At 39.4% G+C, this 27,724-nt stretch overlaps 1 protein-coding gene across 1 annotated transcript; it reads right to left on the bottom strand.

Annotated features, from left to right (window-relative positions):
- Window positions 1-4,353: 4,353 nt before the first annotated feature.
- Window positions 4,354-16,515, bottom strand: RSPH1 (radial spoke head component 1). The gene is made up of 9 exons (XM_070943601.1): window positions 16,456-16,515; window positions 15,026-15,139; window positions 14,213-14,318; window positions 11,992-12,082; window positions 10,739-10,874; window positions 10,003-10,068; window positions 7,168-7,339; window positions 6,080-6,220; window positions 4,354-4,400 (listed from the first exon to the last, which is right to left on the bottom strand). Exons 1-9 carry the CDS (start codon window positions 16,507-16,509, stop codon window positions 4,354-4,356), a joined length of 927 nt encoding a protein of 308 aa, XP_070799702.1. The 5' UTR covers window positions 16,510-16,515.
- Between the last annotated feature and the right edge of the window lie 11,209 nt (window positions 16,516-27,724).

Raw genomic sequence — 27,724 nt, 5'->3', positions numbered from 1 at the left:
CCCCCTCATTGAAATGTGCCCACCTGGTTTCCGTGCATTTCATCAGCCGAGGTCACAGGGTAGGGGCGGGGGGGGTGGCAGTTGTTATAAAAGAAGGTCTTGGTCCGAGGGAGGCCACTGTTGCTCAGATTGCTGGATGTGACTCCCTCCTGGTGAAGTGGGGTCTTGGGGTACAAATGGGCTTGCTGATCACATACCTGGCTCCCTGCCACATGGTAGCGGCCCTGCCCAAACTGCTCAACGTTATAGCCGGGGTGGCAGTTGATACCCCTAGGCTTATGGTCATGGGGGATTTTAACCTGCCATCCATCAGTGAAGCATCTGAGGCAGCGCAGGAGTTCATGGCTTCCATGACGGCTATGGATCTGACCCAGTTAGTGCATGGCCCTACTCACACGGGGGGGGGAACACTCTGGACTTGGTTTTTGTCTCTGGTCAGTGGCTGAATGATCACGATATAGGGGATATAGTGACTGAACCCTTGTCATGGTCGGATCATTTTCTCCTTCGCTTTGACCTTCGAACTGCTACACCCCACCGCAGGAAGGCGGAACTGATGAAGTGGTTCTGCCCCAGGTGCGTGATGGACCCAGATCGGTTCCAGATGGAGCTTGGGCCATTTCCTGAGGCTCTGGCTCACGGCTTGACCAAAGACCTGGTGGCCGCCTGGGAACACTGGTAAGGTCTCATATTAAGATGTAATTATTTTTCCACTCTTATTGTGTCATCAGATAATCACCCGGCCGCCCTGTTTAGGGTGACCTGCTCCCTGCTCCACCAGGAAGCACGGGAGGACCCCTTGGAGGGTAGAGCCGAGGACTTTGTACAGTATCTATATGACAAAATCGCTCAGATTCGAGAACACCTGGACTCTGACTGGGTAGATTCAGGGGGGATGATGGAGGCAGGTCTTGAGAATATTATCTGGGAAGAGTTTGATTCTGTGACTCCCGAAGACGTGGACAGGATACTGGGCAGACTGAGCGCGGCCACATGTTTATTGGACCCGTGTCCCTCCTGGTTGCTGCTGGCCTCTTGGGAGGTTACATGAGGCTGGCTCCAGGGGATTATAAATGCTTCCTTGAGTGAGGGTGTCTTCCCCGCCGCCTTGACAGAGGCGGTGGTGAGACCTCTCCTCAAGAAGCCTTCCCTGGACCCAGCAGTTTTGGCTAATTATTGTCCAGTCTCCAACCTTCGCTTTGTTGCGAAGGTTGTTGAGAGTGTGGTAGCACGACAGCTCCCTCAGTACCTGGATGAATCGGCTTATCTGGATGCGTTCCAGTCAGGCTTCAGGCCTAGGTACAGCACGGAAATGGCATTGGTCACATTGGTTGATGATCTCTGGAGGGCTTGGGACAGGGGTTGTTCCTCTGTCCTAGTCCTAATAGACGTCTCAGTGGCTTTTGATATCATCGACCATGGTATCATGCTGCACCAGTTGGAAGAGTTAGGGGTGGGGGGCACCGTGTTGTGGTGGTTCTCCTCCTTTCTCTCTGACAGGTCACAGTCTGTGTTGGTGGGGGGGCAGAAGTCGACCCAGAGGCCCTTTGTATGTGGGGTGCCACAGGGGTTGGTCCTCTCGCCCCTTCTGTTCAACATTTATGTGAAGCCGCTGGGTGAGATCATCCGTGGTTTTGGGGTGAAATACCATCAGTACGCTGATGACACTCAGCTGTACATCTCCACCCCGGATCACCCCAATGATGCCTTTGAAGTGATGTCCCGATGCCTGGAGGCTGTACGGATCTGGATGGGGAGAAACAGACTCAGGCTCAACCCATCCAAGACCAAGTGGCTGTGGTTTCCTACGTCCCGATATAGTCAGTTGGTGCCATCATTGACTATTGGGGGTGAGTCGTTGGCCCCCACGGAGAGGGCTCGCAACTTGGGTGTCCTCCTGGACTCACACCTGTCTTTAGAAGAGCACTTGACGACTGTGGCCGGGAGGACTTTTTATCAGGTTTGCCTGATTCGCCAGTTGCGTCCCTTTCTGGATCGGGACTCGTTAAGTACGGTCACTCATGCCCTCGTCACTTCCCGCCTGGACTACTGCAATGCTCTCTACATGGGGCTCCCCTTGAGGAGCACCTGGAGGCTCCAGCTGGTCCAGAATGCGGCCGCGCGGGTGGTTATGGGAGCAACGTGGCGCTCCCATGTGACCCCCCTCCTGCATGAGCTGCACTGGCTCCCGGTGGTCTTCTGGGTGCGCTTCAAGGTTTTGGTCACTACCTTTAGAGCGCTCCATGGCTTAGGACTGGGGTATCTACGAGACCACCTTCTGCCACCAGTAGCCTCTCACCAACCAGTACGCTCCCATAGAGAGGGGCTTCTCAGGGTGCCGTCGGTCAAAAAGTGTCGACTGGCTGCCCCAGGGGGAGAGCCTTCTCTGTGGGGGCACCTGCCATCTGGAACGAGCTCCCCCCGGAGATACAGAGGATCCCGGATCTGCGTGCTTTCCGCCGTGCCCTCAAAACATTCCTTTTCCAGCAGGCTGGCCTGGCCTAACTTCTCTTTTAAATTGCTTTTAAATTTTAAATTTGTCTTATAAATTGGGGTGTTTTAAATTTGTTTTTTGGGCCCAAGTACATCTCCACCCCGGACCACCCCAATGATGCCCTTGAAGTAATGTCCCGGTGTCTGAACGCTGTGCAGATCTGGATGGGGAGAAACAGACTCAGGCTCAACCCATCCAAGACCAAGTGGCTGTGGTTTCCTACGTCCCGATATAGTCAGTTGGTGCCATCATTGATTATTGGGGGCGAATCGCTGGCCCCCACGGAGAGGGCTCGCAACTTGGGTGTCCTCTTGGATTCACGGCTGTCTTTAGAAGAGCACTTGACTGCCGTGACCGGGAGGATTTCTCATCAGGTCCACCTGATTCGCCAGTTGCATCCCTTTCTGGATCGGGACTCCCTACACACAGTCACTCATGCCCTCGTCACCTCCCGTCTGGACTATTGTAACACTCTCTACATGGGGCTCCCCTTGAGGAGCACCCAGAGGCTCCAGCTGGCGCAGAGTGTGGCCGCGCAGGTGGTTATGGGAGCAACATGGCGCTCCCGTGTGACACCTCTCCTGCGCGAGCTGCACTGGCTCCCAGTGGTCTTCTGGGTGCACTTCAAGGTTTTGGTCACCACCTTTAGAGCGCTCCATGGCTTAGGACCTGGTTATTTACGGGACCGCCTACTACCACAAGCAGCTCCCACCAGCCGGTACGCTCTCATAGAGAGGGGCTCCTCCGGGTGCCGTCAGCCAAACAATGTCGACTGGTGGCCCCCAGGGGGAGGGTCTTCTCTGTGGGGGCACCCACTATCTGGAACGAGCTCCCTCCAGGGATACGGAGGATCCCGGATCTGCGCACTTTCTGCCGTGCTCTTAAGACTCTCCTATTCCAGCAAGCCGGCCTGGCCTAATTTTTTCCCCTGTTTTAAAATTTTTTTAAATCAAAATTTTAAGCTGTTTTAAATTATTGGGATTTTTAATTGTCTCGGGCTAAATTATTTAATCTGGTTTTAATTATGTTTCTAACTTTTGTATTTATGTATTTTATTTTGTGCCTGTTCACCACCCTGAGTCCTTCGGGAGTAGGGCGGCATATAAATTTAAATTTTAATAATAATAATAATAATAATAATAATAATAATAATAATAATAATAATAATAATAACAACAACAACAACAACAACAACAATAATAATAATAATAATATATCTTGGTTTTTGTTCCCATGCTTATTTTCCACCAGTCTGTGTATCATCTGCCAACCATTTTAAACCATTGGTTGAAGTTGGCTATGTTTAATTTTAATTCCTTAGAATCATAATTAGCAGAAAGTTTGGCTTGGAATTGTACAAAATTTCTTGGAGAGATATGCAGAAAATTGAACAGAATTTCTTTGCAATTTTATTGGACCGGAAGGAAAAGGACAGAAAGTGAAATAATGTAATATTATTTAGGAGGAAAAACAAGACAATATAATTTAGTCAATGTAAATTTTATTGATTCTTTAAACTATGCATAACAAACTTTATAAAAGTGTTGAAAATTATTCAGAAAAGATAGTGTTTAATTTTTTGGGTGGAGCTGACGGGGAGGGAAGAAAAGGGGCAGGAATGAGTAAAGATAGAAGTGGAAATCTTACCTCAGATAAAAAAGAAATAAGTCTGTTGCTTCAAACATTAAGCAAGCAAACCAACTAATAAAGTAAAGAAATAAAAGTCACATACTCAGCAAAATTAACCAATGATTTCAGTGAGAGAGTTCAATACGTGTTCAAATTCTCAATTAATGAGCTTTAATGTGACTGAATTAAAACTAATTTCTTTCCATATTTTTGTAATTTACATATGTCCATTATTCTTGGAGTTCAGATTCTTTTGTATCTTCTTCCTTTTCTTCAGCTATGGTTTTGGAGGAAAAAAGAACAAACTAACATTAAAAATACAACACTGTTATTTGTGAACTCTCAGTTTTATAAGTAGTTGTTCAAACCAAAGAATCTGAAAACAGTTCCTTGGATGTTTTAAATTAACACCAAACACAGACAATGTTACAAAATGGGAAAGAAAGAATGGAGGAAAATAGGTTTAAAAATGATAAGAAACTATTGGAGAAAGCAGGAATATGAAGATTAAATACAGGTTATAAGGAAAGAGAATGGTGTACAATCATAGAATTGTAAGGGTTTTTTTTAAAGGTTTTGTATCATCCATTATTAGTAAATATTTGGTTTTGCAGTTTGTTATATTCCAACACTATGATTCAGGTACAGAAAGGCTAATTCTTACATCCCCATTCAAAAACAATACAGTTTTGAATTACATAAACAGTCATCGGAGGGGTGGGGAGGTAGGAAGGAGAAGCAAAAATCCAACATGGCAGGCACAACCATGTGGTCTTGCCCAGTGGTGAAATCTAAAATTTGTTACTACCGGTTCTGTGGGCGTGGCTTGGTGGGGGGAGGTAATGTGACTGGGTGGGCGTTGCCAATTTTTTTTTTTTTTACTTTTAAAACCATTTTTTCTACAACCTATTCAGTGAAAAGGTTGTTTAAAAATGCTTTCAAAAGGCTCTGACGATCCAAGCTGAGTTGCCTGATCGTCAGAGGCATTTAAAAGAAAAAAAGGCTCTGCCAATCAGGCAACTCAGCTGGGATCGTCAGAGCCTTTTGAAAGCATTTTTTCTACAACCTTTGAAGAGGTTGTAGAAAAAATGCTTTTAAAAGCCTTTGATGATCCCAGCTGAGCCGCGCGATCATCAGAGGCTTTTTTTTTACTTTTAAAAGCATTTTTTCGGCCGAAGATGCTTTTAAAAGTAAAAAAAAAAAAAAAGCCTCTGATGATTGTGCGGCTCAGCTGGGCATGGGGAGGGGGCAGAGATTTTTGCTACCGGTTCTCCGAACCACCCGCCTCCATCACTACCGGATCAGGCGATCCGGTCTGAACCAGGAGCATTTCACGCCTGGTCTTGCCCTTGCCCAAACTGCAGTTTCTTCACCTTCTTCTTCCTTTTTTTTTTTTTTGTAAACAGCAAAAAGCTTCCTAAGATAGTGCTTCTTAATTCAAGTACATTGGACTAGAACCATTTTGAAAAATCACAGCACTTTCTCTAAATAGTTGCCAGACTTTCTAAGCCATTAGCATTGTCTTGTGTACAGTTTTTCATCACGAAGAAAGATGGGAACATGTTGTATTTTTGGCCTTCCATAATTAATGACTGGTGGAGGAGAAGTAATAGGAAAAAGAGGAGCAATTACAGTCTATCAACTGAAGAGGCAATGAAGTTAAAGCTGCCTGCTGGCACATAAAAACTGATGCAGAATGCAGCTGCATGGATATTAGTGGGTATTGGATAAATACCACTATTTTGCGAGCTGCATTGGCTGTCAGTGTGTTTTGGGGTCCTGGACAGGCAAGTGAAAGGGAAGCCTATTGTGTTCCTATCTTAGATTAGACATTGTACTGTAGATCATTTAATCAAAAAGCAGGAGATAAATTGTATAAATACTTAAGCAGCAGAAGTCCCTTTTCAGTAACCAGCTTACTTATTTACTGTGTGTTCCCTCTCCCTTTCCCCTCACCCTGATCTGCTTGGTCATCTTTAGCTGCCTCCTCTTCTTCCTCCATATCTTTTGGTGAAGAGGCTGCTTCAGTGGCCTCTGCTGCTTCTGCAGCAGCCTCGGCACTTTCTGAGGGTCCTTCAGCAGCACTTTCCTCACCAGCTGAAATAAAGGTATGGAGAAGGGAAAGAAAAATTAGAAGAGCAAGTATTATCTGCCTTACTTAATTCCATGCTATTTCTTTTAATTAATAATGTATGACATGAAATTCTCCTTCTAAACAGATGACAGAAGTCTTTTTCCTTGTAAGACAAATACGGCAATAGAAATTCCTAACACCGAGGAAGAAAAACAATTGATTAAAACAATGTAAAAGCATTAAAGGAAAAAAGGTAGTCTTGGTTTTTTCTTCTCCCACTGCCATCAAAATTCATAAAAAGATCTCGCTGAAGGGGAAGATTTTCAAAAGATGTAATTTCAAGGATAAAACGTTCTAAAATTCAGGTATTATCATAAGTTACATATATGAGTATAAAATGACATATATCAACCCGGCAATATACAGCAGGACCTCTTGTGATTCTCTTAACACTCAAATAGTTCTATAAAGAGTCAGTTTGACATCTTGATCTTCAACTAATGTCTTATATGTCTTAGTTAAAAACTTGAATATAGTTTGGTGGTTAACTACTTGCTTTGGTGGTTGACTACCAGTACATCTGCTTCAACAGAGATAAAATACGCATAGCCAAGTGTCCCCTATGAACAACTTTGCTTTCACATTCTACACCAATGGCAGTTTCCAGATCAAATGTAAGGTTAACTCCTCATAGATCACATTACAGTAATCTACACTATACATAAGTCTCTGAACAACTGTAGCTAAACAGTATAATAATTGGTAAGCTGGCAAAAACTGGTAATAACTACTCCTTAAAGATAATACAGATTTCTGGCAATACAAACAATGACAGTGATGACTCTGGATTCTCCCTAACAATATATCTTTCTGAGTGTGTGCAAAACTTTGATCTATCAAGTTGGCATCCCCTGAAATAAATGAAGATTCATGGATGCACAAAAGATTGCTCATAAGTCAAAATACAAACCTGCAGGAACTCCAGGTTCTTCAGCTAATGGACCTTCTGCAGCTGCTGGAGTTGCTTCTGGAGGTGGTGGTTCTTCAGGTACCCATAGTGTTAGGGTGGTAATTTTTGTTGCTTTCCATTTTGGAGTCACTGGTATCAAAACTTCTTCCTCCTCCTCTTCTTCTGTTTTCTCCTAAGAAGAGATGAATATTCAGGACAATAATAGAAATGAAAAAGGAAAGGTCCAGTCTATTTGTGATAAAAGCTTTTCTTAAGAGTTTATGAAGACCCATGCATAACAGACTTCATGCATCTTAGCAACTCTCAACAATGCACAGAGCCAGATATTTCTCCAAATCTAGATGAATAAAACATGTTCCTCATGGGTGCTGTTTAAAATTGCCTAAAAACCTTTGATAGGTTTTCAGAATGTTACAGCTTAATTATTGGTTAGGATCAAAGATAAGAAGCCTATTACAAAGGGTACGCTATCTGCTGGTAAATTTTTGATCATAACACAAAATGCAGAACAAAACAAAATGTCACAAACAGTTTTGGACCTACCAGAAGCACCATCCTCTTTGCTGCTTCATTGTTAGGGGTCTTCAAACAGACTATTTTCTTTATATCACCAAACCATGTTTGGTGTTTAAACATTTTTATATTTAAACATTGGAACTATTTGTGGGAGAGTTTTGTCTAAACCTATATTTATGACCTTGTCACTTCTATTTAGTGGCAATTCTTGCTTTGACTAATTGGTTTGAAATATTTGTTTTACTTTGCTACATGATGTTAAGTCTAATTAATCAGATCACATGACAAAGCATATGTTGTGACACAAACTCCATCCCTTAAATGTATAAGTGTTGCTAGATCAGGGGTGGGTTCTACTTATCTTTACTACGGGTTCGCAGCAGGAGTGCATGCGCAGATCACCCATGATGATGTCGTGGCGGATGGGCGGAGCCTCCCACTGGTTTTACTACTGGTTCTATAGAACCGGACCGAACTGGGAGCAACCCACCACTGGACATATTTGCCATGCAGTATTTCATGAAATTTCTGTTAAGAAACCTATTGGCCATCCCATCTGCCATTGATCTGTCTTTCTGTACAACAAAGTCCCATTTCTGTTGCACAGTCCCTAAAATTCACTGTGTTTCACTCAACCATCTGGAAACCCTGGGAAATAAAGTATTTTCTCTACCAACATAAATTGCAAAAATAGTGTCTGCTATAAATAAAAGTGAACCATCATATTAAAACAAAGACAAGCAAACAAGCAAAAACTTGTTAAAATAACTGTTTAGGATGTGTTGGGGTTAAAATGCCAATTAATACACCAAAAGAATCTTTATCCCACATTTCTTTCTAACTTAAGTCACATGCAAGCAAATCATGCAGAATCATTCTATTTCAAAGCCAAATGGCACCTCTTTTGAAAAGGCAGAGGTTTCAATGGCTAATTGTTTGTCATAATTCTGAGTAGAAGACATTTCTTTGTCACTCCTTCTCTTTCCTTGGTTTGCACGGTACTGTATGAGCTAAGCAAATTACAAGAAGAATGAAATGAAATGTTATTTTTATTATGCAAATGTTTAAAAGTTCAAAAGGATAAGATGTATAACAATCGTGTGTCTGAAAACTAAGTATGCTTGCTTTATTTGACTGATTGAGTGAATGATTGATTGATTGATTTCTATAGCTGCCCATCTCAGCAAACAACTCTAGGCAGCACAATTCAAAAGCATATATTATAATTAAAATCTTAATAACAATAAAATAAAAAAAACAATTAAATCAATTAAATCAATTAAAACATTAAAAAGTCAAATTTGAGTATGTTCAAAGCAAGACATCTGGTCTCACATATTTTGTGATATGTCATGTCAGTAGCTAGTAGCATCTCATTGTTTTGAACGTAAGGCAGTTCTTTGCCATCTATTACACAAAATAACTTTTTGCGTGAATTTTTATAGCAAATATTGAATGCTATAACCTGTTCATGTTTGCACTGAAGGTAAGAGAATTGAGAAATCATAGATAAATAAACTCTGTATGGAATCAAGATGCCAAAGAAAGGGAGGAGGAGGAAGAGAAGGAGGAAGAATGAAAACTCTGATGTTAATTCCTTTATGCATATAGGAGCTTTATATTCAATAAAGATAGGATTGCCTTTTTGCACACATGGCAATCTATTTTCAACAACTGCACATAATTGTAAAACTGTTACTTTTGATTTGGGCAAACTCTCGATGCATCATGGTGACAACAGGAAAGTTCTTAAAATCTTGCTTTAATTAATTATAATTTAATTATAATTAATGCAACTACTAGGTCAGGGGTGTCAAACTCACGGCCCATGGGCCAGATGCATCACGTGCTGGCTACACCAACTCCTGGTTTAGTGAAGGGGGGGAAAGTTGCGATACAACAAGTGACAATGTGTCATAGTGAGTTTGACACTCCTGCACTAGGTGATTCCACTGACCTTGCAAAGTTAAGGAAAAGTGAATATTGTACAGAACTCTCTTCTACCCTATTTGGCCTAGGTCAGTGTGGATTCAAGTCAAGTCTTGCTACAAAAGAAAGGCAGGGAGGGGAAGGAAAACCAAAATCATTTTCTCTTCTAGAAAAAAACAAGCCAGATGGTTGAAGTGATCTTAGCATTGTTAGCTCTCAAAAACCTTGCCTTGTTGTTTTAAAAAGTACATGTAAATTAAAATATATAGTTTGTTGTAATAGTAATTACTTTATTATTTAACTATGACAGAATTGAATAAAATAAAAATAAAAATATAATTCTGAGCTTCCTGGTTGTTAATATGATTAACATAATCCAATAGCACTTACCTCCTGACAATATTCACCATGCTGCTCACATCCAATATCAAATATATACTTCCCAGGACCTAGTGGCTATATAAACAAAGGAACTTATAATAGTAGCATTTTGACAGTTTCATATTCTAAAAACACAAAATATTTCCACAATTATGCTGACCATATATGGCAGCTATCATCTTCAGGGTTGTATAAGAATAAATGGTTTAATTTCTAAAGAAAAAAAAATCAGAAAGGACTATATTCAGAAATCAGCAAGAAAACAGTTCAACCTTGCAAGGTCTATTGCTCCTGGCTTGAAGATTGTTACTACTATATTGTTCATGAAACCTACTTTTATTTTCATTTAACTTAATTTATATATTTTTCTATGTATTCATTTATATACCATGCCTCTACTAAATTGAAGCCCCCAAACCTTATGCAACAATAAACGTGCTTTTTAATATGGTCCAGATTCTTAGTTGCTTTTGCTACAGCCATTATGAAATTTGTATGCAAATAAAACAAATATGTTCTTGCTAATCAAAATCTCTCTAAAACTCCCTCAAAATAGTAATTGAAAAATACTTGTTGATCTAAGTGACTGTGCAAATACTGGAGTTTTTTGTACAAAATGAGCTTCTGGATACTAGAACTATCATTGCTGAAATGGGGGCGAGATACAAAAGAAGCTGAAAGTCTTTTATTTTCTATGCCTAATGTACATTTTTTCAGAAATCAATATAATTTCTTATATACATACATTTTTATTCACAAACTTTCCCTGGAACCTGTGGTTTAGATGAACAAGTTCAGCAGCTCCTTCTTGTTGCCCATTTGCCCAAGTGCCGACGTATTTAGAACCAGTTAATGCATAGAAATAAGTACCTTGCCCATGTCTATTGGAGAGGGGGGAAAAGAGTTGCTTCATATTAAGACAGAAGAAATTCTTATCCTCAATCCTGCATGCAATCTTCCTCAGGTTGTCAAGGAATTGATTAATTTAAATCAAGGCAAATTAAATACAGGTAGTCCTCGATTTACAACAGTTCACTTAGTGACCATTTGAAGTTATAACGGCACTGAAAAAAGTGACTTATGACCATTTTTCACACTTTTGACCGTTGCAGCAATCCCATAGTCACATGATCAAAATTCGGACACTTGGCAACAAACTCACATTTATGACAGTTGCAGTGCCCCAGGTCATGTGATCACTTTTTGCAGCCTTCTGACAAGCAAAGTCAATGGGGAAGCCAGATCCCCTTAACAACCATGTTACTAATTTAACAACTGCAGTGATTCAGTTAATAAATGTGCCAAGAAATGTGCCATTTCTCACTTATCAACATAAATTTTGGTCGTAAGTTGGGGACTACCTGTAATTAAGTGTTAGAAAAAATCTGATTTAAATCACTGATTTAAATTAAATTACCTGCATTGATATATCTTCAATAAGAATGCAAATCACTGGGTTGCTGCAACAGGTAATGTATATTGATTTTCAGCCCTTCTTTCTTTACTATATTTATATGGCTTTCTTTACTATATTTATATGGCTGTCCAATAACATTGTTCTCTGGATGGCTAATGGTGTAAAATAGTACAAACTATAATCATAATCTAATCTAATCATTTTCAACACTAGGAGATAGTAAAAGAAAAGAAGATAACTAATAATAAATGTTTCTATTAGAATTAAGACTTTTTGTTCTTGTTAAATGAGATTTCTATATCATCAGTTGCTCAGGAAAAAATAATGAATATGTCAATGGTCCCTCTATTAAATTACATTATTAGGGCTGTAGAAAAGACACAACCCATACTAGTTGGAAAATCACTGAAAACATTTTCATCTACTACAGTCTATTAGTCTCACAATAAACAAAATAATTATACAGCCATAATCTCAAAAGATGATAGAAACTGTAGCTTAACATTTCTGGAGGAGAACACAGAATTACACTTATTATTTATAAGAAGTAAAACAGAAATGTGAAACTAGAAGAAGCAAACCTATAATTATTGAACCACTCTCCAGTGTATGTGTCTCCATTTATATAAGAGTAAACTCCATTTCCATGTCTTTGGTCCTCCACCCAGTCTCCTGAAATGAATAAGCTTTATAAACCATAGTGTTTTGTCTTTAATTTGAATATCTATATTACTTTAAAGAAATGTGCACAGAATTTATGCAGTAATAAAAACAATCCAAATTTTAAAATCATGATTGAGAGAGCAAGGTCACATTGAACAAAAAGAATCCTATAGAATGATATAAGAAAGTAAAGATAATCAGAGTATTATTTATTTGTTTATCAAACTTCTTATGACCATCTCCCCCATAAAGTGGCTCTTATCAACCTCAGAAGTTGTAATGCTATGTGGGATACAGGAAAAAAGAGATGTAGCTAAGGGTTAGGGTTAGGGTTAGGATTAGGGTGGGGTCAGTGGTTCAGAAATGGACCCTCCTTAGTTTCTTGAGCTGTAAAAGGGACAGGGAAAAAATGTACTTTCAGACTTGCAAGATTGATGTCACTCTTGTAGGAATAGGATAGGAAGCACAACCAGATGAGGAAACTCTATCTTAGTGGAAGGTTACATTCTGGGCTCTAAATACAATAGAACTCTAATTCCTCTGGCTACAATGATATTAGTTAGAAAGCTATGGAATGTAATATCTTTAAAAAGAGATGTGATCCTTTTTCTATGTTAAATTGACTAACATTCAAAATTGGGGAAAAGATGGTAATATGGAAAAATTGGATGAAAGTGGGGATATTGACTTTGGATCAATTGATAGATGGCATGGATGCCTTCTTAATATACACTGTACTAACAGACAAATTTCATCTATCAAATGTAACTCAGTGACAATATTTACAGTTGCAACATCTTTTAATAACATTGTTTTGACCAGCAGCATTTTCAATTTCTGAGACACCCGATACTCAAACTGCTAGTTAAATCTTTTAAAACACAAAAAAAATATGATCAGTTTCTAAGCAATTTGTTATTAATAAATCATGTTGATATGCGGAAGGTAAGAGATGAGTGAACCTAATCTGCTGAGGCCTAATATATATTTACTACTAAAGCAAAAAATACTATTCATAAACCACTAAGGCCTGTCTCTGCAACTTCACCCCATTGTTGACATCAGCATTATGGATTGGGACATCAAGAGTAATTGTTTCTAAAATATCTTGCATTTAAGAGAAGAACACGTGATGATTGTCATCTGTAATTTGGCTCTTTTTTATTAAAAATATTTTTAAATGCTTCCTAGATTCTTACTTTAGTACCGTGGCTGTCTCTCAGAGAATTACATAAGGAGATTGATAAACAGTCTAAGAAAATGGGTCTTCCCTATAGAAGATACTCTGTGTGAATGTAGAGAAGAACAACCCATCTTACATATGTTACAGTGCATACGATGTCCTTCAACGTGTATAGAGGAAAACCTCATGCTGGTGAGAGAAAATGTTGTTGATGTGGCCCAATACTGGGCAAATTTTATTGAGTTTTAATCCTAATTCTAAAATGAGGAAAAAGTTACTTTCTCAACTTTCTAGTCTAAAAGTAAGTCAAAAAGAGAAACTACTGAAGCTGTCTAACAGAATGGGAATATCAAAATTGACATAAGAAACACCTGTATGAGCCAGGGAGTAGAATTAAAAAATTGTAAAAAAAAAAAAAAAAAAAAACCTTTGTAAACAAATGTCTGTACAGAAATGTTTATGTATTAGAAATGAGCACAAATTATTTAAGTTGCAGTTATTTATTGTAATTATTAAAATTGTCATAATTTAGAGAAGAAAATTGTGTATCTTTCTGAAACATTCCTGTCCCCTTTTCCCACCCCTTTATCATATTGTTGGCAAACTGTATATTGTGGCTTTATGTGCAAACCAGTGGTCGGTTGCTACCGGTTTGCCCCAGTTCGGGCTCCGCTCACCTGACAACATCAAATACACCTCTATGCATGCACAGAAGTTTCTGCGCATGCACAGAAGCTTCTGCGCATGCACAGAAGTGGCGCACACGCGAGCGAACCAGGAGCAAAGGTAAGTGAAACCCACCCCTAGTGCAAACCAAATCATAAAGAAATCTATTTTCACATGCATATTAATTATACTTAGGTATATTTCCTTTGATTAACATCATTAGCTACTAATATCTTCAATAATTTTCTGTCTATGATGTGGCACTATTTGAATGAAGAAAACATAAGTACCTTCATATTTAGATCCATCTGGATAAATAAATGTCCCATTGCCTTGTTTTTTATTTTCAAGGTATTCTCCAATGTACCTTGCACCATTTTTAAATCTGTATAGGCCCTGAAACATATACATTACAGAAATGCTTTATTGCAATGCTTATGCTTGGAAAATGGCCTAATATAAAACAAGTGAGACATACAGTAAAATATTATACAATAGACTGCCCCAGTCATGCCATTGAATTCCATCTCTTTGGGGGGTTTTCAGTTGTATTCTAAGCTGATTGAGCATGCTCAGATCTTACTTGATTTTGGGATTCTTCTGTCTATAGGATCTTGGACAACCATTTGTCTGAAATGCTACAGAGTTTCCTGCTTGAGTAGTGGGTTGGACTAGAAGACCTGCAAGGTTACTTCCAATTCTGTTATCTACAGGGGAAGTAAACAAAACAACCCAAGATGATAGACATGACAGTGTGATCAAAGCTTTATACATGCATCACAAAAGGGCAGAGCTTCAGTCATGTGACTACCCTTGACTACCATCAAGGCTTTTTGGCTCCCCCTAGCTCTGCAATTAAGGGACTCCCCTTCTAAAATTATTTTGTCTGTCTGCAAACATAATCATTGGGAGTCAGGGGGTATAAACATTGAATTTAGTAAATAAGTAAATAAATAAATAAGTAAATAAATAATAAACAAGCAAACTGTGAGTTTCCCTGAAGCTATTGATGCTTATCTCCTGTTCTATGTTTGCTAAGAAAATGCAGTTAATTTTTTTCATTAGTGTATATAATGAACAAATTATTTCTAACTAAATCTTACCTTTCCATTTCTTTTACCATTTGCATATTCTCCCTCATAGGTATCTCCATTGGGTAATCTGGCTTTCCCATGTCCATGCCGTTCACCAGCCTCATTGCGTCCACCTTCATATTCCTAGTTAAATAACAATAATGACCATACTGTATGATATTTCTATGTGGCTGTTCAGATGCTCAGCCATGAAGGCCTTGCTTCATGTAATCAGATAAGAACTACCTTGCAGACAGAAGAAGCAGAGAGATACTGATTTTGAGCAAAGTCACCCAATGAGCTTCATTACCAAATGGGGATTTGAATTTGCATCTCCTTGATCACAGTCCAATATTCCAGCTACTATAGGATCACCAAAATCATTACTTAGCTACGCTTGATACATATACTAAACATTAATATGCTTAAGAGAATTAAAATGTTTCATAGGAATACACAAAGTTGCTTTATCATGAGTCAGACCACTGGTTCAATACTACATTGTTATTAGATTATAATGTTCACTACTACATTATTATTACACTGAAACAATGTTGGTATTTTTAAGATCTTGCAAGATCACACTTGCTTTTGTTGCCAAAAACACTATTCTTCCTCTGGAAATTTTCAGGGTTTCAAATAGAGATTGTTCCTATTGTTAGGAACTGAACAATTAGAACAATTAATCAGTGGAACAATTTGCCTCCAAAAATGTGAATGCTCCCACACAGAAGTTTTTAAGAAGAGATTGTACAACTACTTGTCTATAATGGTATAGGATTTCCTGCCTGAGCAGGGGGTTGGACTAGAAGACCTCCAAAGTTCCTTCCAACTCTCTAGTCTAGTCTAGTAGTCTAGTTTCGTTTCGTTTCATTTCGTTATTTCGTTTCTCTGTTCTGTTCTAACCCAAGATTTTCAAACATGCAGTTAATGTGTTCTGCAAGTAGAATACATTTCTCCTTCCCATTTAAAAGCAATGTGAAGTATACATATCGGCTTCCTTATTTGAATCTTTAAAAAATAAGAAAAAATAATCAACTTGTTCCTTTTATTTTAATAGCACCTTTTAAAGAATTTGTTTCATAGAATTTTCTTTGGTTTAATATAATATTTTGGCAACTTGTTGCCACCCCCAATTTTTGAGTTTTAATTGTATCTGCATTGGTTTATAATAAGCTTAATTCATGATTTATGATGACTTGTATTTGCCTTTTCCAAACGTTCCTATCATAAAAATAAGCACGAATCTAGTCGCAAAACATTCCTCTTGAATAATATCAACTGAAAAGATGTCCAGCCAGCCATGTGGGCTTTACTCAGAGAAGAAGTTCCCTCTTCGCGTTTACAACTTCTGACTCTGTCACTACTCCTGTACCCCGTTGTCATTTATAGCCAGCCCCTTCTCTTCATCTGTCTCTCCCCACCCATCCCATCCCATCCCATCCCACTTCTCCACTGACCCCTAAATCATTCTCTGCCTCCTCTTCGATCTCTTCTGAGCCAAGATCCGACATGCTGCAGCCAGCTGTATCACCATGGAAACGGCGTTCCGGGTGGACACGCCCCCTTCCCGGCGTCTAAGGAGGCGGAAACCCTGGAGTAGAGTCGCGGCGACAACCGGGTCCTGGGCGGTGACGTTTTCCCCCTCCCTCTCTCCCTCCCTCCCTTCCTTTTTTGTGTCAGTTACGCTGTTTTTCTGATAGACAGCAGGAAGACGTTTGTCAGCGCAAATTACAGCTAAATCGTTTAGCGCGGTTTGTTCCTGCGCATAGCTGGGAGCACCCCGTTGCAGTCCCTCTGTAATTCTGTCAGGAAGGGAGGAGTCTTCGATACCACGCCACTAAGGGCAATAGCTACGTAGAGCTGAGATTTCAGTGTAACCCCTAAAGTTTTTACTCAGTCCTAATTGGTCTCTGTGTAAACAGGTCTTATTTCCTTTTCTTGCTGTATTTAAGATTTCTGCCTCGGAATCGTTTAAACACTTGAGTGCAGACTCACAGGCTCACAAGCTTATCATTGTCCCGTATTGACTCTTTCGCCTGAATTAATACTTTAAAAATTCCAATAAAAGCATTTCATGCATATTTTCTAATAGTAGTCCTTCTAATAGCAATTAAAGTAAGAATCATCATAGTGGCAAATTTCTCTATCATTTATTATATTAAGCCATAATGGCATGTGCTTGTCTTAATGTATTGTGTAAACCGACAATTATGACTTCTAATTTATGGAATAGTAACTGAATCAGCTAAGTATGCTTAACCAAATTATAGCTTAGTACAATACCTAAGATCGGTTTACCTAAGGTAAACCACTAAGAGTGGTTTACCTAAGGCACCAAATAGTATAGACTAGAGGCTAAAATCTATCCCGATTCCCAGTTCTGTTTCACATATGATGAAGTCTTATGGTTTAAGTTAAAAAGATATATTCAAAGTGAATGTGCATTACTTTCACGATGTTGTAATTACCTTAATGTAAATATTTTTACACTGAATTCTTCCCCCCACCCTTGTTCTGTATTATCTGAAATTTTAAGCTTCATTGTTAGCATTTTAATATGGTAGTCTAGGTCTATTTTTAACTTCAGAAAAACATTTTTTTCTTAGCCAAGGGCATTCTTTTGGTATTGTAGGAAGAAATATCCTTCTGGGTTCAGCTCCAAGTGGGGAAAAAGACACTGGAAACATGGAGACTGCTTGGAAAGATGGTTTAATGGTGGATAGGATCACATGGCTTGAGTTCCTGAACAGAAAAGGGCTGAGATACAGCGAGTCCCCGGGTTTTATGCTTTCTCTGGCTTTGAACTTCCTGGGGCCCAGAAAGAGTATCCTGATTGGTTGTCAGACTCCTAGGGGATGAGGGTCTTAGATAGCCTTGCTGGCTGATGTAATCTTCCCAGGTGCCATGTGGTGAGTTTCTGTCCTAGATGGAGCTGCTTTGTCTTTAAAACATGTTTCTCCATTTCTCATCCAGGGAAACATAATATTCTGCCTTTTTAATATTTCCTAAAATATTTCATTCTTCTAGGAAAGGGGTGGGTGCTAACTTCCTACAATCCTTCAGAAAATTTTAAACACTTTATAATACATTCCTCTTTTGTACAAACCTTTCTACACACATACACATATATATTCACTATGTGATATATATTATAAATCTGGATTATCAATGCAACCACAGTTCTTACTAGAGTTTAGCCTTTTTCATATTTGGATATTTTTCTGTTGTTCTGGTTATTTCTTCATATGCAAGTAAATTAGCGGTGAAATCTAAAATGTGTTACTACTGATTCTGTGGGTGTGGCTTGGTGTGTGTGGGGGGGTGTAATGTGACTGGATGGGCATGGCCAATTTTTTTTTTTACTTTTAAAACCATTTTTTACATTTAAAACTATGTAAAAAAATGCTTTCAAAAGGCTCTGACGATCCCAGCTGAGTTGCCTGATCGTCAGAAGGTTTTTAAAAAACCCTCTGCTGATCAGGCAACTCAGCTGGGATTGTCAGAGCTTGCATCGTCAGAGGCATTTAAAAGAAAAAAAGTGTCTGATGATCGCACAGCTCAGCTGGTCATGGGGGGCGGGGGCATATATATCCCTAAAATTTAAAAACAGTTTAAAACATATTAAATAATTTGGCCCTTATATTTTTTTAAAAAACTAAAACACCCATTAAAATTCGTTATTTAAGCCAGCCCAGCCTGTTGAAACAGTAAAGTCTTAAGGGCACGGTGAAAGGTACGTAAGTCGGGGATCATACATATCTCCAGGGGCAATTCATTCCAGAGGGCGGGTGCCCCCACAGAGAAGGCTCTCCCCCTGGGGGGTCGCCAGTCGACATTGTTTGACCGACGGCACCCTGAGAAGTCCCTCTCTGTGGGAGCGTATTGGCCGGTGGGAGGCCATCGGTGGCAGAAGGCGATCTTGTAAGTACCCAGGTCCCAAGCCATGGAGCGCTTTAAAGATGGTAACCAGCACCTTGAATCACACCCGGAAGACCACCGGGAGCCAGTGCAGCTCGTGCAGGAGAGGTTTTACATGAGTGCGCCGTGTCGCTCCCATAATCACCCGCGCTGCCGCATTCTGGACCAGTTGGAGCCTCCGAGTGCTCTTTAAGGGGAGCTCCATGTAGAGAGCATTACAGTAGTCCAGGCGGGAAGTGACAAGGGCATGAGTGACCGTGCGCAAGGTGTCCCGGTCCAGAAAGGGACGCAACTGGTGAATCAGGCGAACCTGATAAAAAGCCCCCCTGGTCACAGCCATCACATGATCTTCTAAAGACAGCCGTGCATCCAGGAGGACACCCAAGTTGCGAGCCCTCTCTGAGGGGGCCAAGATCTCACCCCCAATAGTCAGCGATGGAACCAGCTGGCCATACCGGGACGCCGGAAACCACAGCCACTCGGTCTTGGAGGGGTTGAGTCTGAGCTTGTTTCTCCCCATCCAGATCCGCACGGCCTCCAGGCACCGGGACATCATGTCAAGGGCATCATTGGGTGGTCCGGGGTGGAGATGTACAGCTGAGTATCATCAGAATACTGATGGAACTTCACCCCAAAACCACGAATGATCTCACCCAGCGGCCTCACATAAATGTTGAACAGGAGAAGTGAGAGAACCGACCCTTGTGGCACCCCACAAACAAGGTGCCTCGAAGTCGACCTCTGTCCCCCTGCCAACACAGACTGCGTGCGGTCAGAGAGGAAGGAGGAGAACCACCACAACACGGTGCCCCCCATTCCTAACCCCTCTAACCGGTGCAGCATGATACCATGGTCAATGGTATCAAAAGCCGCTGAGAGGACCAGGTCTAATAGGACCAGGATAGAGGAACAACCCCTGTCCCGAGCCCTCCAGAGATCATCAACCAATGTGACCAATGCCGTTTCCATGCTGTACCCCGACCTGAAGCCTGACTGGTACGGATCTAGATAGACAGCTTCATCCAGGTACTGGGGAAGTTGTCGCGCCACCACACTCTCAACAAACTTTGCCACAAAGCGAAGGTTGGAGACTGGACGATAGTTCGCTAATACAGCCGGGTCCAGGGAAGGCTTCTTGAGGAGGGGCCTCACCACCGCCTCTTTCAGGGCAGAAGGGAAGAAACCGTCACTCAAAGAAGTGTTAATAATCACCTGGAGCCAGCCCCGTGTGACCGCCCGAGAGGCCAGCACCAAACAGGAGGGACACGGGTCCAATAAACATGTGGCAGCGCTAAGTCTACCCAGAATCCTATCCACGTCCTCAGGAGTCACATGGTCAAACTCCTCCCAGATAACACTCTCAAGACCCACCATCTGAGCCTACCCAATCAGAGTCCAAGCCTTCCTGAATCTGCGCGATTTTGTCATGCAGGTATTGCACAAAATACTCAGCCCTACCCTGCAAGGGGTCTTCCCGTGCTCCCAAATGAAGTAGGGAGTGGGTCACCCTAAACAGGGCGGCTGGGCGATTCTCTGCAGACGCAACAAGAGTGGGAAAATAATTAGATTTTGCCGCTCTTATCGCCACTAGGTAGATCTTAATGTGAGACCTCATCAGTGTTCAGTCAGATTCGGTAATATACATATTACTTTGTTTAAAAAAATGTAACCCATACAAAATGCCTTTATTAAAAACAAAATTTCACCAATATAATTCACATGCACACACAGTATAGTTATACATATTAAAACTTGCTTAATTTAATGGTTTGTTGTGACATCCAAATAGAAAAAAAAGCATGGTTTGAGACATGGCTTTGTTTTTCTTGGCTAACTAAAAATAAGTGGTTTGTTTTTCTTAAGGGAGAGATTATTTTATTTATTTGACTTACCCTGCCTTTATTTTTTGTCAACTCAACACAATGGACACACCAAATGCTCCCAACTCCTATTTTCCACACTACGACTCTATGATGTGGGTTGGGCTGACTAGGAATTATTAACCCAAAGCTGATTTGCAGAATACAAACAATAGCTGTAGAATCTGAAATATACTAAATAAAAAAACCCTGTGGGTTGGTATCATCTCTATAGAATATTAAGGAGCAAATGGGAAACATTGCCTACAAATTTTAACTGCACTTTTAACACAGGGGCCTTTAAATGTGAACATACAGATTAGTATTTCTTTCAATATATTAAACCAAAGCTGTCTTTTCCCTTTCCCCCTTCCTTTTTTGCCAAAATGGGTAGTCAAAGATCAAGGAAAAGTTGACTCTACAGATAAAATAACTCTGTAAACTGATTGATTCAGCTCAAATCATGTCATAGATAAACAATTCAATTAATACTTCAGCATATAACATAAATTGTTTTTCCCTAACCCATTATTTATCACAGGCTTACTTTCTATCTCATTATTAATACTTCACTGTGTCTACTCTCTGCCCCTCAATTTCCTAAATTATCACATTATCTTCTTTGTGTGGAGGGTGTGCTCATATGTTAGCTTCACATTGGGAAGCGAGTTGATAGATTTTGTTTTTCCAGAAGATAATTTTGCATGTGGTAATTTTTGGTTTGCACTGAAAAATACTGCCTTTGGCAAATCATGCTATTTGCCTAGGAAATTTTGCATCATCCCATGATGTCCATTGATTGCCATATTTCCACCAAAGTCTGTAGCATCAGCAAAACCACGTAATTTATCACAAATATATCTATTCATATTTTCTCCCAAGAAAAGACAATGCAATTTTACAGTTTTGTTGTAAGCTGTTGTAGCCAATGACATATAAAGTACCAGTGCATAATTATTTCTAATTTGGGGGAAACAAGTGGACACATGCTTTTCTTTGGGTGGATGTCAGTACTGATATGTGTCCTCCTAATAAAAGTTTGTCTAGATTAATTTATTTTGGCATGTTTTCGGTATGACATTGAGCTTCATCAGATGAAGTGCTAGAGTAAGTTAAATAACAGATACAACAAAACTATCAATTGTGAGGTCATACATACACAAAATCAGAAAATCTAGATAGCACTAGTGTTAATAACAATGGCCTTCCTTCATTTATTAACCTAATCTATGTAGTTTAGCTCTGGTATTTTTCTCACCATATTCTTTGAACAGAGATCCACTCAGAGTCATGCTATCAATGGGAATTGAGGCCAGAGGTATCTTTTCTAAGAATCTAACTTATAAAACAGCATTTCTTGGGGGTGGGGGGGGACAGGGGAATGGGGACAGCAGACTATAGAACTTCATAGAAATCTGCAAAATGCATTCTTCCAAATATATATTTAGTTATATTTATTTTTATTTTCAGGATAAACTATCAAATTAAGAGAATAATCTCAAAATATTGAAATAGTAACACATTTGTAGGAGTAAGTAGTAGACTAATTAAAATACATTTTTGAAAACCTTTCTGTTCATCAGGTATCCGGTATGTGCGTTAAAATAATATTTTTGATCTGTTTTTTCCCCTTCATGTCTTGAAGTTACTGAATTTATTTTTTAAGATACAGTTTAAAAACCCAGTAAAAGAACTTAAAGATGTTCTTGTAGAGGAAGCGCAATAAGCATATATTTTGTAATGTTTGTTGTTATCCACTTATCAAAATGAACATTTATTTCTTATGGTTATGGTTTTCCTGTTTTGCAAAATAAAACAAGAATAGACAAACTGCAAAGGAGGGGGTACTATTTTCTTTTCCTCTCTTTACTTTCCTCCAGCTCTAGGCAACTAGATTGATTCCAGAAGAAAATTTGCTCCCTGGAGCAAAGGAGATATTTTAGATAGATAAACTAACCATCAGAGTTCATTTGTATAGTGATTTCTGTGTAAACACTGATATAAATGAAATACCACATCCATGCACAATAGCAAATTAGCAGTAGGCTTGGAGTTCCCCAAATTTAGTAGAAATATAAATAGCAATGCTTTTAAAAAGCCATTTGGGGAGACCTATCTCCAAATCAAATCAGCATGGAAAATTAACTGACTGGAGGTAGGGAAGAAAGAGAAGAGGGAAGAGCATTAATAGCATATAACCTGGAAAAGAGCATGATTTACTGCAGTCCTGGATAAAAATGCAATTTTACCACTTCTGGTTCTAAACTGAGCCAGTTCTTTCTTTTTAATGGCTGAAATGTTTTCATGCCCACTCCAAGACATGCATAAGATTGTGCAAACAATCTGTATAAATAGTTTAGTATTGAATCCTTCTACTGTAGAGATACTTAACTTCCAACAAATATGCATGGGAATGGTAACCTTTAAAAACTAAAAAGTTCTGCCAGTGAATTGTTTGTTTATTCTGGGGAGGAGGGGTGTGCACACATGTATGTGTGCATGCACACGCTTGTGCCTTCAAGTCAGCATTTACTCCTGGCTGCTGCCTGGACTAGTGCCACCAGTTTTCCTTGTCAAGATTCAGAAATTGTTTGTCATTACTGCCTTCTCAGGATTGAGTGTGTGACTGGCCCAAGATCATCCAGCTGGTTTGTGCTAAAGTGGAATTCATCATCTCCCATTTAACTCAAATTGTTACAAAACCTCACTGTAATCAATTGACAACCCACAGATATGCCTCCAGGATTTTAAACTAACTTTTATTTGTATTAAGGAGTCCCATATTTAATCCGAAAAGAGTAATTTCTGGATAAACATATAATTTACTCTTCTGGTATAATGCTTTATTTTCTGCTTATACATTTATGCACTACAGAAATATTTACATCTTATGATATTTTATTAGATCCATCTGGGCTTCATTACAAGCTTTTGTATCCCATATATTTTGTATGGAAAATGAAGCCCAATCAATTATAAGTGCCAATACAGACTCAGGCAAGTAATTAGTGGGCAAATTGAGCCGAGGTGGCACAGTGGTTAGAGTGCAGTACTGCAGGCTACTTCAGATCAAATCTCACCGGCTCAAGGTTGACTCAGCCTTCCATCCTTCCGAGGTGGGTAAAATGAGGACTCAGATTGTTGGGGGCAATTTGCAATATGCTAACTCTCTGTAAACCGCTTAGAGTGGGCTGTAAAGCACTATGAAGCGGTATATAAGTCTAACTAATAAATAAATGGATACTATAACAGTTTTTGTTTTGGAAGCACTATTTTTTATTATTAGCAAGATAAAATTATCAGAGAAGACATTCTAGATAAAATTGCTATTTCGGCTGGTAAAAACTCTGCAGTGAGACAGTTAAGCCTCTCCTTTGCTCCATCACAGTTTTTCCTTTAGAGGCAAATTGTCCTTCTTGGATTTTGATCTGCTATAAACAGTCTTTTTTGCCACCTGACAAGCAAAGACAATGGTGAAGCCAGATTCACTTAAGAACGGTGCTACTAACTTAACTGCAGTGACTCACTTAACAACTGTGGCCAAAAAAAGGTTGTAGAATGGGGCAAAATCCACTTAACAAATGTTTCAGCAACAGAAATTTTGGGCTTAATTGTGGTCGTAAGTTGAGGGCTACCTGCTCTGTTTACAAAACACTGCTTCAGGCTAAGGTAGAATAATTTGTTCATTAAGAAAGAAAGACGGGTTCGACCCTCCCTCTAGGTCTGACATTTGCCACCTCTTTTCCAGCTACGCCCTTTTCTTGCCCCCGAAGAAAGAGGAGAGGCTTGAACGAGCCAGACAGGTTCCCCGCTCGACTATGCTTGCCCTGAGCCGCGCCTAAACCAGGAAGTCGCTGCCCAGGGCAGCTGTCGGAAGCGCCGGGAGCGTTTCTTTCCAAGGGGACTCGGCAGCCGGCAGACCGCCGCCGTCTCCTCACTTCAGGTAAATTGCCGCGCTCCGAGATCAGCCTGTGGGGAGGGATCAGGCGGGAGCTTTGGGAAAAGGGCTCTAGGGGAGGCGGCAGCTTCTTAGCTTCCTCTGAAGGGGGAAGAGCTGCGTATCGCACCTGAGGCAGAGGCGGCGGAGGCTGCCGGGCAAACCAAGCGAACGGCAAACTGAAGGGGGGTTCGGCGGATGAGCGGGAGGTGTGCGGGGGCGGGGAGATAGCACGTTGGGGCGCTTATGTTGGCCCCCGTCTCTTTTCCAGATATCGATGCATCGTTTCGAACACATATCCAAAGATGAAATAATGGCTCACCCTTAAATAGTGTTTATTTAGGCTGTGTTACTATACGTTGCTCTTGATTGGTTGTATGCTTTTCCGAGATACATTCATAAAGTGACGGTTATGAGTATTGAGATAGCCCCAATCAACCCCAAAGCCTGTGCGACGGCTGTTCGCTTCCGTTTAACTGAATGGGGCTGATTGTTCAATTGTGCAGCAGTTTCTTAACTAGTTTTGTCAATCAGATTTTCAAAAGCCAAGTCCCTCTAGTCTAGATGATATATCTCATCCAGTAAACCGGGATTCTTGAAGGAACCTAACTTCATTCTTAATGAGTTTCCTTTCCAGATGGATGGCATGGCAGTGCCGTGGTGGTTGTTTGGGGAAGAGAAAAAATAGTGCTTATTTTCTCAGGATTTAAAAGTTTGGTTTTATGGTTTTTACCTACTAGATTTCATCATAGTTATGGCTGACAGGTGCAATCATTACAAATGATTGAGGCACTTTAATAAGGTCAATAGACTTGAGCAATATCTTTCTGTTGTGGATTTAATATAGAAGTCAGTTTGTATAGAAGTCAGTTCTAGGTTGGGACAAACTATTTCATTACAGCAGGCTGTCAATTTCAAGTAAAAATTGTGAATGCATGGAAGTTTATCATTTAGGTTGAAATGTTCTCTAACAATCCCAAATACCTCAGATAGAGCAGAGAACCCAACTGAAAACAGCAGAATTATTAAAAAGTTGCTTTTTTTGGCACCTCTCCCCCCAATAAAAATCTGCAATCTTCAAATGTCTTCTAAAAGAAACTTTTTTACATAGCCTACATAGATTCATTCAACATTAGCATTTTTTTCCCAGTACACTAGCATCAAGAATATTAATGTCTTTTACAATTTCTGATTTAATCCCAATTTTTAGTTAATTTTATCTTCAGGAAACTATTTTTAATCTTGATGGTTCAAAAGCCAAGTTCTTGATTGACACCTTATAAATTGTCATTATATAAAAAAAGCAGAAGCTTTCAGGTCACACATGTCTTATAGCCTACCAGCTCATTGTCAACTGAATATAGACTTCAAACTTGTAATACCTGTTTTATTTTTACTAGAATTCTAAGATTTACAAAACAGATTTACTACAGAGGCTAAGATAAAGAACATTGTGGAACAGCTAGAGTTCGGCAGTCTTAAAGTTCGTTTGAAAAGTGACAGGTGATGAAGCAAGCAGTGAAAAGATGCAGCATCCATTCCTGACCTAACACTGTTGTGTGATAACTGATGCTGTTCACAATAGCCTTTTCCTCCTTGTCGTCCTCCTCCTTTTCTCTCACTCTTCCTTCTTTTCTTTTTCACCATTATTGTGGATGGCAAATAGTTAGCTGGTTCTGTTATTTAAGTTTTAAAATATGAAGTTCTTTTCTACAACAAATCATTACTTAATCTCAATAGTGGTCCAAAGGGAACCTATTGAAATATTATTCATATCATTAGAACCAAGAATTTCTTAGGTCCACCACTCTTGCTTTTATTTTAGTAGCATCACTTTGGAAAGAGAATATATTTGGGGCTCTTTTGTTATACAATGGGGAATCAGTCTTGTAATTTGTAGATATCCAGAGCTGTGACAGAAAAATTATTGGGCCAAGCACTACAATTAAGGAAGAACTGTTGTTTAAGTTTTGCTTTGACATTTTCACTTCATCCTCTTCATATTTCATTTCCAAGACAACTAAAGACAGTGCTATATGATTGTTACAAGCCAATAATACGCTGTCTCCCTCTCTTGAAAAATATAAGTGCTCTCATCTGTCCTCTTTTTTAAAAACATTTTTGTGTGCATCTTGTATTTTACATGACCTCATAGTAGAAAAAATATTTTACTTACATGAACATAGAAAATCAAGCATTATGAAAATAAAACAGAACTATAAAATTTGGTAACTTGTAGGTTTGTGAAATTGACTAGAGAATAGACAAACCACTCATGGAAGGAGAGCACCCTACCCCCATCTCCAATAACCCTAAAAAACTGATAAGTATAAAACAATTTTTTTTAAAGTTTCATATCAAATACACAGAACTGAAGGTATAATGTTTGCAATTATGCATATTTGTAGACTGTAGATTGAAAACTGACCTAAAATAAATAAACAGCACCAAATGATAAAGATTTTCAGTAAAAATATATATGGCCTTAATACCACCTATTTCTTTCACAGTTGCAAGGTATGTGACTGATGTTCACATATTTGGATGAATAGCAAGTTGGAGTACTCAAATTCCAGAAAACAAATCTGAATATCTTGGCATCTATAGAATCAAATAATTTCAGACTACAGAATTCAATCTCTTCATAATTCATTTTAATATGGTATTTTGGTTATGGCTTTTAATTTGAAAAAAGAGCTAATCCTGGGATAACATATAACTTAAATCTTTTCAAGATTCTTTTTGTTCAATACATTTTTCTTCCACATAATGAAATACAAAGATAATGCATTTGTTTGAATTTATATTATCCTTAATTTAAGATTTTAACTACAATCCTATGAATTCTTACTTAAAAATTGGTTCAAGAGAACTCAGTGGGCTTATATTCAAAAAGGGATGCATAAACTGATGGCATGAAAATATTCTATTTGTATAAAGTTAGGTATATGGGAAAAGAATTAACCCCTCAGTGATTGGTAACATCAAGGAACAAATGTAGTCAGCATTACA

Source organism: Pituophis catenifer, unplaced genomic scaffold (genome assembly GCF_029215685.1).
Source record: "Pituophis catenifer annectens isolate HBS135680 unplaced genomic scaffold, rPitCat1.0.hap2 SCAF_4, whole genome shotgun sequence".
In the NCBI taxonomy this organism is placed as follows: domain Eukaryota; kingdom Metazoa; phylum Chordata; class Lepidosauria; order Squamata; family Colubridae; genus Pituophis; species Pituophis catenifer.
The sequence above is the reverse complement of the archived record's forward strand: the minus strand, read 5'-3'. Positions and strand labels throughout refer to the sequence as shown.

Coding starts and splice junctions, on each gene's coding strand:
- RSPH1 (XM_070943601.1), bottom strand. CDS start 16,509: ATGTCGGATCTTGGCTCAGAAGAGATCGAAGAGGAGGCAGAGAATGAT. Junction 14,319..15,025: donor ATGGTAAAAGAAATGGAAAG/GTAAGATTTAGT, acceptor TATATGTTTCAG/GGCCTATACAGATTTAAAAA. Junction 10,069..10,738: donor GAAAGTTTGTGAATAAAAAT/GTATGTATATAA, acceptor TTGTTTATATAG/CCACTAGGTCCTGGGAAGTA.